Source organism: Sinocyclocheilus rhinocerous, unplaced genomic scaffold, assembly GCF_001515625.1.
Source record: "Sinocyclocheilus rhinocerous isolate Xijiao unplaced genomic scaffold, SAMN03320098_v1.1 scaffold514, whole genome shotgun sequence".
In the NCBI taxonomy this organism is placed as follows: Eukaryota; Metazoa; Chordata; class Actinopteri; order Cypriniformes; family Cyprinidae; genus Sinocyclocheilus; species Sinocyclocheilus rhinocerous.
In genome coordinates, this window is record NW_015658605.1 from 421,700 (window position 1) to 433,288 (window position 11,589).

Sequence of the window (11,589 nt, forward strand, 5' to 3'; positions counted from 1 at the left end):
TTTTTTTCACAAAAGGATTGCACTTTATTTTAAGGTGTCTTTGTTACAGCGTAATTATACAATTAAATACCGAGTAAAATAAATTAACAACATATACTTACCGTAAGTTTATGGTTAGGTTTAGAGTTTGGTTTAGGTGCATGTCATTATGCATAATTTACTGTTATTTTTATAGTAAGTACACTGTAAAAAATGACCGTGAATTTAACTGTAAAAGACTGTAAAAATGCTACAGTAAAAACCTGTTAAATGGTTAACGGTAAATGCCCCATTTACCGTAAATTTTACTGAATTTTTTTTACAGTGTACATGTAAGAAGTGTAAAAAGGACAGTGTAAAACAAAAGTAATAAGTACTGTTTCACATAAAACACTTTGAAAACAAAGAGAAATCAGACTGGAGCTTGCCAGAATGAAAGTGTTTGTGTGCATTCAGTGAACAGACTGTGTTTGGGCCGTGGCTCTGCTGCATACAGTAACTGTCTTTCTTCTCTCTGAGAGTATAATGATGTTCAGAGCCCTCTGCCACTGTGATGCATGCTGGGAATAGATTTGTGCCGAGTGTTTGGTATCACTCTGACGCGGTGACGTATGCTGTTTGTTATTTATTACCCAGAAGGTTTTGTTGTGTGTTAGATCCTGCAGGGAAACGCTGCTTCTCTCACTGCCACCGCCTGCTGTTTCTTTTGTATTCTTAGAATATTTAAAAACATGAGCTAGTCTTATAGTTAAAAGTGGCTAAAGTAACAATTTCACATGTGTCCCATTCATTGTTAGTGACCCCACAATTAAATAGTTTGTGAAGATTGGTACAAGTATTCAAAGATCCGTTCAGTATGAGAAAATGCATGACTTAAAGCAGACAAATAAACGTTTTCTGGCTTATAGTTCATATGCAATATGTTGACTTTTAAGTCATTTACTAGTGTACATAGAGAAAATGAAAAAACTAAACAAAACAGATATTACATAAGTAAAACACACACACACACACACACATATATATATATATATATATATATATATATAAGTAAAAAACATAATGAATCAAAGGTACTTTTTCCACTAAAAAGTCATTTTTCCACTAAATGTACTGAAGTTGGATAGTTCCATGCACACAAATACACTATCATGGTAACACACATGACACTAAATAATGCAATAAACATTAATTTAAGTACATAAGATGTAACATAAAACCCTGTATGTTTGTAATATAGACATAACCGATAAGAAAAAATTCTAAAAAGAAACAATAATTTCAATGAAAATCCATCAAATGTGAATTATCACACAGAGGATTCAGGGAATGTCAATTTATGGTTTTTCTCTGTGAATTTTACATCGGTTTCATTTAAAAAAAAACTGTACTTTTAACTGTATTTTACTGTAAAATTACATGAAATGTCCTGTTAGATGTATTACAGTTTTTCACCATAAAGAGTAGGGAACCTTAAACCAATTAACTTTATTTAAAACTTGGGAGGAAAAATGTCATGACAAATTAAGTACAGATATATATATATCACATGAAAGCTGGGATAAGTTGCCAGGTTTTTATCTCAGTAGTGGGGCAAGATTTTCAGTTTTGTGCAATAGTTTCTATTTATTTTCTCTGTGACACTTTAGTTTTGGGACCACTTCTCACTATTAACTAGTTGCTTATTAGCATGCATATTACTAGCATGTTGGCTGTTTATTAGTAGGAGTGCATGGGGTACAAACTAAAACACACATGGTTTAAACATTTCCACACGTGCTAGCCTATAACAAAACTTACAGCATTTACTAGTTGCCATATCAACACAAATAGAGAAAAAATTGTGCCAAAATTCAAAAATCTAAAAAAAAAATCAACACTGTAATTTTGAAACAAAACCACATATTTGTACTAGACAAGTGTGTAACTACCTATTAATAAGCAGCAAATTAGGAGTTTATTGAGGCAAAAGTCATAGTTAATAGTAAGTTAATAGTGAGAATTGGACCTTAAAATAAAGTGTGACCGTTCTCTATAATATAATGTATGACACATGCTGCACTTTAAAAAGTGGTAGCCTGCAATTATTAACTCAAAGAGCTGTTTCTAACTAATTTAACCCATAAAAATTAGTTTTGTTGGTATAAATTAATGTATTTATTTAGTGATGTTACATAATATTTAAATGATAATGTAAATACATGATAAATTCATCCCTAAATATGTTACAACATAGCGGTAAATGCACACTGATCATCATCTGACACCTATATTAATGTCTACAAACATATATATCCCCCCAGATGTTTTCTAGGCACTGTTGATTACACACTGAAAACATGAGCTGGTAGTAGCACATTAATAAAAAATACTATTTCAGTTTTTCCACTTCAGAATTTCTAATTTTATTCCTTGAAATTTACTAGCATCTTCTGAGTAAAAATTGTTTAAAGTATTTTTTTTTTTTGGTATATACAAAGATCACTCATACATCAGTGAAGCAGGTCGTGAGTTTATTGTTTATTGAAAAAGCATTTCACATGTGGACTATGGATTGATATTAACTGATATCCTCTTGAAAATCGGCAAGCTTTTAGTTTTGGTGAAAGTTTCGCTGTTATGTGTAAGGATTGAAACGTGTGCAAGTATTTGGGGTCGGATAAGATTTGTTAATGTTTTTGAAAGAAGTCTCTTCTGCTCACCAAGACTGCGTTTATATGTTCAAAACTACAGTAAAAACAGTAATATTGTGACATATTATTACAATTTGAAAAAAACTTTTTTCTATTTTAATATAGTGTTAAATGTAATTTATTTCTGTGATCAAAGCTGAATTTTCAGCATCATTACTCCAGTCTTCAGTGTCACATGATCCTTCAGAAATCATTCTAATATGCTGATTTGCTGCCTAAGAAACATATATTATTATTATCAATGTTGAAAACTGTTGTGCTGCCCAATATTTTTGTGGAAACCGTGATGCATTTTTTTTTTTACTATTTTTGTTTTTGCTAAATATGTTTTTGCTTTATTACATATTACACTATTTTGTATATGTAGTTTTTAAAAATTATTAATAGATTACACAGAAAACAAGCCGCATGACAATATTACAACACCCCCATCCAGTTTAGTGATTAAAACTGTCACTCACTGCAAGTTCACAGTTTCACATGACTTTGAGCCATACTTGTAATCTTGATTATCACTGTAATTATTATTTTGATTATGTGGCTCTGCTGCATAGTTATTGAACCTCTGAGCTGTTAAGCTCATTAACGCATGGATTGCAGACAGTCTTTACATTAGCTCTGCTGATACTGATGGTCTCCGTTGTAACAGTGATAAAGTAATAAGCCGGCGTTGTTGGCAGGCTGCGGTGATGAGGGAGTTGAGCTTTAAAACCTTGGAGGCTTTTAGGCACAGAGCAGCGTAAGGGAATGAAGTGGAGGCAGTTTGTAACATATCAGGTGCACATGTATTGGTTACAGTGTTTGAGAAAACATATTTCGGTGATGCATTATGATGAATTTCCCTCGACAGCCTAGACATTTCACAGCTGCCATTTCAACAGCCTGACTGAGTTAGTTAGTTGGTACAGCTAGTTAAAGCCACTAAAGCATGAACCAAGTTTTAGTTGTCACCCACTGCAATGTGCTTTGACTGAGAGCATTTTGCTATTTAGGCAAGTGTTTGTGTGTGTGTGTGTGTGTGTGTGTGTGTGTGTGTGTGTGTGTGTGTGTGTGTGTGTGTGTGTGTGTGTGTGTGTGTTTTATCAGTATGCATCAGGATTTTTCATCTTTCAAAGCGTAACGGAGTTTGCCAGCACATTTACACAAGCCTCTTTAGGATTGGTTTTATAACTTTGATCTTCATAAATCATATGTATTTAGGCAACACTTACAGCATGCTGTATTAGCTCCTCAGCGCATTTGCATCTCTGTTTCCTTTATTCTTTGAAAGGCCCATGAATGTGAGCAATACAGTATGTGTAAATATAACTACACCCACACAGAATCTACACACATTATCTCTGCTAATTGTGGCGTGAAAACTGCAGAATAGATTTTATGGTGATATGTTTAAAAAAATTGAAATCAAAATTGGAGTTTTGTGTCTTTTAGTCCATGTCTAAATGTATCTAAATTTTTGTCCAATAAAATGCCTCTTGACTAACAAGTGTAATTAACAAATGATGGTTCACAGCTTTGATGTAAACCAGGGGTGATTATTTAAACATGTTGTTATGCATGGCATCCATAAAAGTTTAATTAAAAAAATTAACAAATTTTATCGAAACCTGCCGATTCATGTTATCCTGTCATAACATAATCACAAACTTTAAAATAGTGCAGAATCATTATCATAATACTTGTTTTAATACAAAAATGCAAAGTGTGTTTATTTTCACAGTTGAATTAGATTTAATACCAGGTTTCTGGTGTGAACCTACTGAACCTACCTTTTCCCTTTATTTTGCAATTTGCGAATCACCGTCATTATGATTTGTATGTGAAATGTTTAAACGGATATATCCAACATTCATATTCACAGCTATCAGCTTATTTTTTTTTTCTTACTGAAAGCTAAAAGCAACAAAATACAGCAGAACAAATTCTGAGCAGTGCTATTTTAGTATGACTGATCATATTATATTTTATCATATTATGTTTTTGGTTAATATTTAGATTTTATTATGTTTTCCATTTTACTTTTAATTTTAGTCAAAGTTTTAGTCATTTTTTTTTTCATTTATACTTTTGGATATTTTAATGTCTAAATAGTTAGTAGTTTTTAGTTAAAGTTTATTTCATTGTTTTATTACATCAACATAAATATGTTTATATATATATATATATAATATATATAATTTATAATATAATTATAATTAAAAAAATATATATTGTTTAGTTTTATTTAACGATAATAACACTGACTGTGACTCTTAAAAAGAACAGCAAAAACAAAACACACTTAAAGCAACTGTGTGTAACTGTAACTGTTTTATTTTTACCCTGAAATATCAATTTCAGAATAATTCTGATGAAAAACTAACTCTAATATGGTGAATGGCTTGTTTCTTTCCCGAAACTCTGCAAAAAGGGCAGATTGCTTTGCGACAGCAACAAATGCACATGAACAGTTATGGACTGTCATGAACTGTAGGGGGCTCCAAAGTCGTAAAAATACACAAAACACATACAGTTTTTTTTACACTTAATTAATTCACTTCAAGTAGCAAGTTAATTTGCTTAAAGACAAGCCCTTCAATTCTGTTTCCCCTGTTGAAAAAATCATATGCTGGTTAGGTATGTTTTGAAGCATGGCTGCTGGTTTGAGCTGGTTTAAGCTGGTCCTTAGCTGGTCATGAGCATGTGCTGGTTGCTAGTTGCTTAGGACCAGCACATGACTAGCTAAGGACCAGCTTAAAGCAGCTCAAACCAGCAGCCATGCTTCAAATCATACCTAACCAGCATATGCTGTTTTTTTCAGCATGGTCAGCAGGAAGTACATCAGTACAGGAAAGAAAACGGTGCTTGTCAAGCACTTTCATGGGGTTTTTAAAGTGAGCTGAGAACACTTATCAGCAACTGAAAGCATTGTCAACTGAAATATTTAATATGAAATATATAAGTGGAATTCTGTGGCTGTATATATTGTGCAAGTCTAGTGATGGGTGCTTTTCATGCTGTGTGTGTGTGTGTGTGTGTGTGTGTGTGTGTGTGTGTGTGTAATTACATATCTCCTCATAGACTGGTTGAACTGGTTGATATTAGTTCCTGTATTGCCTCTTTACTGTCATTAGATGATTTACCATAAATGCGGGTTATCTTAAACTGCAGAGCTTGATAGGCAGCGAGAGAAACTTCTTAAACCTACTTATTATCTTGCCAATTTGGGCAAACTGGGTAACGTTTGTGACAATCAAGTGAATAACAGACAGGATGAAGATGATGAAGTGCTCACAGAAGTTATGAATGTTAAAGCTGAGACGTGTATTTGTCATGTGTTCGTACTCTTATCAAAGCTTAAATGCAGAGACAGCTGTAAGTAAACCATTTGTAGGTCGATTCCCTGAAAAGTGTAAAAGCTTGATTTTTTGGCAATCAGTTTGAGAATCAGGTCCTCTCCTTGAACTTGACACTTGCCACATTAAAGAAAAGGTGGCAAATTCTGTTCAATTATTATGATATTCTTATGTTTTTTATTCTATGTTCATGCTATCTCCACATTTGTGTTTTTGCGCTTGTCTCTTCCTGCATTCTCTCTTAGTCATCGTGCTGTTGCTGGCTCATTGTAATGTGATCTTGAACTGACTGACTGTACCTCCCATCTCCCCTCCTTCTTTTCTCAATCCTGGTCAGATTGAAGGATGGTTTCTGTCACAAACAAAGCCTCAAGTCAGTTCACTTGGTGGTCATTTTAGCAGCACATCCGGACAACTGTTGTAATGCAGCTGCTGACTACTTGACAAGACAAGAACAAATTATGCAAATCTGTTTGCTAACCTTAAATTTCAGTTGCATGTCAAATCAGATAACAGTATTATAAAGGTTGGCGCTTTCACTCAAAACAAGCTGAAAAATTTACATTTACATCATTCCGAATTTGGCAAAAAGTCCAAAGCTCTGTCACAATTTGGAAAACAACTATATTGCTGCCTTTGGTTTTTAACCAAACCAAACTATTTTTACCATTTCTTTTTCTAAAAAAAGGCTGACAGTAGCTGGAATGACTATTGAATGACCAACTTTCAGCAGATTAATTGTTCTGGCCATTATATCAATCTTTCTCTCGGATTTATCCATACTTTGAGAGCCCACTGGAAAGCATATATTATTCAGGAAACTATGGTGTACAATTTAGAACGTATTATAATCTGAGAAACATTCATTCTAACCACACATATTATTTAGGAAATGTAAATAAGGTAGCTGTTTTCTTATACAGGAATAGTTCATCTAAAAATGAAACTTTGCTGAAAATGTGCTCACCCTCAGGCCATCCAAGATGAAGATGAGTTTGTTTCTTCATCAGATTTGGAGAAATGTAGCATTGCATCACTTGCTCAGCAAAGGATCCTCTGATGGATTTGTTTCTTACAAACACACAGCTTTTCTCTTCTCCAGATGTTAACTGATGGACTGGAGTTCTGTGGATTATTGTGATGTTTTTATCAGCTGTTTGGACTCTCATTCTGATGGCACCCATTCACTGCAGAGCATCCATTGCTGAGCAAGTGATGAAATTATGCATTTCTCCAAATCTGTTCAGATGAAGAAACAATCTATATATTTGGCCTGAGAGTAAGTACATTTTCAGCAAATTTTCAATTTGGATTGAACTATTTCTTTAATTATAAGGTGAGACTTGTTAAGAATTGTGTGTGTTTTTTTCTGCCAGTGGCATTTTTAATCTTTTATACACCTTTATGTTTTTGACTTTGTCATAAAGCTTTACATTTTTTGAGCATTAGCGGTAATACATGTTGTTATGTTTCAATCCAGCTGGTATTCACCGTTCCGTGAGCTTTGATTGTAGGAAGTCTTCTGATCTTTAATTTATCTGCTGCTTCAGTGTGCAGCTGCAGACGAGAGAAAGAAGGGCTTGAAAGAGATGAGAAATGGATGAATCAGTTTACCCTAAGAACTTTCTTCAGGGTCATGTTGTGTCTTGTGCCGAATAAATCTGCATTTGCATTTGTAGAAATTAGTAGACATTTTTCTTTTAATTTCATGTGAACTAAACATAATGTGGTTTGAGTATGTGACTCTTTGTCTCTTGTTTTCTCTGTAGAAATATCGGTATCAGGATGAAGAGACTCCGCCCCTGGAGCACAGCCCCGCCCACCTGGCTCACAGCAAGAGCGCCGAGATGCTTCACATGAGTGATAAGAACCTGGCTGCCATGGACACCATGCACAGTTACGCCCCACACACACACATCTCACCAATAAAGGTACGGACACACACACACACACACACACACAGGATTGTGCTGTTAATCCTGTACGTTTCCCAGAGTAAGATTTTATTGTTGAGGTGTTGCTGTTTTCTAAGCTCAGGAGACCTAGCAGAGTTTTCTATTCTATTCTATTCTATTCTATTCTATTCTATTCTATTCCACTCCACTCTATTCTATTCTAATCTATTCTATTCTATTCTATTCCCTCCGGAGAAATAGATGCAGTCATTCACTGGAATACTCTACTCAACTCTATTCTATTCTATTCTATTCCCTCAGGAGAAATAGATGCAGTCATTCACTGGAATACTCTACTCTACTCTATTCTATTCTATTCTATTCTATTCTATTCCCTCAGGAGAAAGAGATGCAGTCATTCACTGGAATACTCTACTCTACTCTACTCTACTTTATTCTATTATATTCTATTCTATTCTATTCTATTCTATTCCCTCAGGAGAAATAGATGCAGTCATTCACTGGAAAACAATAAGATTATACTGCAATATAATAAACAGTCATTTACTATTATTTATATACGGTAATTTAATAATATTTTTAATTAGCTTTTATTTTTATATTTTCATTTCATTTTAGTTTAAGCTTTAGTAATTTTGCTATGTGCTTTTGTTATTTTTACATTTTTGTTTTGCTACAACTTAAGCATATTTTATTTCAGTTAGTTGCTGAAGCAAAATTTCAAATATTTGTTTGTTAGTTTTTTATTAACAGTTAATTGTTTTTATCTAATATTTATATTCCATTTTATTTCAGCTTTATTTCAATTAACAAAACCATTTTTAATAGTTTTAGTTTTTGTAGGCAGAAAAGGCCTATATACTATTGTCAATAGTGTAGTGATGTATGAAGCACAACTCACAAAACACTTAACCTCTATTAGTCAACATGGGAATTTGCATGAATTTCCAGATGTGAAATCTGTGTGGGGAAATCTTGTGTCCTCTAGCAAAATTCCTTATAGCATGCATACCTATTGAAATGACTGGATTTTGTATGTGAAAATTCACACTAAATGTTCATTTCTGAATCATATTGATCGTAAACTTTGGTATTCATGCACTTGAGTACATTTGCAGCATATGCTCTCCATTTGCTCTTGTTTTTGTCTAGTAGAAACAATTGCGATGTTGAAGACATGTAATTTGAGACGTTCACTTGCCAACATACTCAGATAAACCACTGTATAATATAATACTTATTCACTGAGGTTATCTACAGTCCTCCACTATGCGATGTGTGTGTGTATCATCTCTGTTCTTTTTGTCTTTGAGAAAATGTTAATGTTTTCCATGAGTTATCCACACAATCGGTCCATTGCATTATGTTTATGTGTCTGAACTCTCTCATGGCCTGGTCTACAGTGCTGTATTCCTCTATGGCAGCCGTGTGCTCTTCTCTACTATTTCTTTACTCTTCTGTTCCTCTCTGTGTCTTACCGTCTCTCCGTCTGACCTCTGTGTTCATTTCCTGCCTGGTTTCCCCATTTCCTCTGGCTTCAGTAGGTGTGTGTGTGAGTCATGTTGTGTGTGTGAGACTCTAAGTGAGTTCTGTACACCTCTGCTGTGTGTAGGCAGATCAAACCCATCCAATCACTCTGGACTCTCCAGCACATTAAACACACACACACTTCCGTCTTGCGTAATTTCTCAACACAGACTCACATACAGTGCACAGATTGGCACAGTACCGTGTTATTTGTTCTATTTTTACACTATTTATATGGTATGTACAATATGTTCTGCATGCATTGAAGACCAAGATGGTCCAGATTGTACATTTACCTAAGTGTGCAGCATACAGCCAAAGTACACTGTGTAAAATAGTCGGTTCAAATTGGCCATCCTTATCCAGCATGACTATGATTTTTTTTATCTTCCATGAATTGAGCTGACAAATGTTAATATATTTTTTGAACAAAATCTACTTGATTTAATACCCTTTTTTTTTTGTATATTTATAGTAAGGAGTATGCTACTATACAAACTCTATACTAGTGTGACATACCTTTAAATAAATTGTGTGGCCTAATGGTTTAATATCTACACTACACTATGTTTCGTTCCGGATTGAATCTGTTTTTGAACGAATCATTTGAGTGATCCATTCAATGATCCATTCATAAAGGCAGTTGCTTTATAATCGAATCATTTGAATGAATAATTCAATGAATCACTCATTAAGTCAGGGACTTGCTACCACCTACTGGTAGTTTTAGTGTCATATCTGTTTATCCATGACAGGCCTAAACCAGTCAAAATATTGTTTAATTACCTTTATTGAAAAAATCAATAAGTTAGGCCTATCAATTTTTGTTTATATCGTACACCCCTAGAAGTATTCTCTGACAAAAGAGAATCAACAAAAGATGTTGATTCAGGAACATGTTTTACTTGGCAAAATCACGGCGACCTAATAATATCTATGCCCACTCAGTCTTGATGGCAAACACAGATCAGTTTTTGCCAATAACCGATAGTTCCAGCAATCAACTATCGGTGCCGATTAATCGGCAAAACCGATCAATCAGGCGAACTCTAGTTAAGGCTGCTCTGTGCCTGCTCAAAATTCTGTGTAAAGACGCAATGCTGAATAAAAGCCAGACTAAATTATTCCTGCTTTGAGCCTCCTCGGCCCCTAATACAACAATATGCTGTTATAATTGCTATGTAAATGCATTCATGCCACCTCTGAGCAGCATTAAACTCTCTGTGTAAAGATGGCTAATTACCACTTCAGAAGTGCTTCTTTGCCTCCTTTGCAGTGGAAATTCGGTATTGGTTTAATAAAAGCTGTTATTAGACTAATGAGAAAGTTTTGAGTTCTGAAACTTACAGGATGTTTTTATTGTTCTCAGTTTATGATGCCATTAATTTTTCGAGCAATTCATGTGAAAATATCCTTTGAAGAAAGACAATTTTTGAGTATTAGTGCTGAACATTGACTATGTATGCAAATATATGTGAGAGGCCAAAATACTGACACACAATATACTTATAATAATAATAATAATAATAATAATAATTTAATGTATAAATTAAATAAGTTTAATTTATATAGTGCCTTTACCAAGCTCAAGGACGCTTCACAATGACAAAAGCAAATAAACAATCATGTCATACATAGATGGACAAGACATTTGCCAAGTCCAGAACGTGCAATTGCAGTTGCATACCGCAGTAATAATACAGTATCATAATCACAATCACACACACACACACACACAAAAAAAAACATTATAACTGGTAATATTGGTTGAACATATAAGTTTTGAGTTTAGGCTTAAATTCGTGGAGTGTGGTTATTGTCGAAGAGCCAGGGGCAATGTGTTCCAAAGTTTAGGAGCCACAACAGAGAAAGATCTACCTCCCATAGATGATAATCTCGGAACACAAAGAAGTTCACCTCCAGATGATCGAAGTGGACGAGAGGGAATATATGGAGAAAGCAGGTCAGAGAGATAAGTAGGTGCAAGACCATGGAGTGACGTAAAGGTAAGCAGAAGAATTTTATAAATGATACGAGAGGACACAGGTAGCCAGTGGAGGTTGAATAGAATAGGAGTGATATGTGCAGACCGTTTAGTGTAAGTTAGCATTCTCGCTGCAGAATTTTGAATATATTGCA

The 11,589-nt window shown here is 34.3% G+C and overlaps 1 protein-coding gene across 1 annotated transcript in view; it reads left to right on the plus strand.

Annotated features, from left to right (window-relative positions):
- Window positions 1-11,589, plus strand: part of LOC107722747 (disks large homolog 4-like) — a gene marked incomplete at its 3' end in the record, with an annotated part of 84,626 nt that overhangs the window by 19,841 nt on the left and 53,196 nt on the right. Inside the window, exon 2 of the mRNA XM_016531213.1 lies at window positions 7,777-7,938. Within this exon, the coding sequence (XP_016386699.1) occupies window positions 7,777-7,938 (162 nt within the window). The remainder of the gene's footprint in view (window positions 1-7,776; window positions 7,939-11,589) is intronic.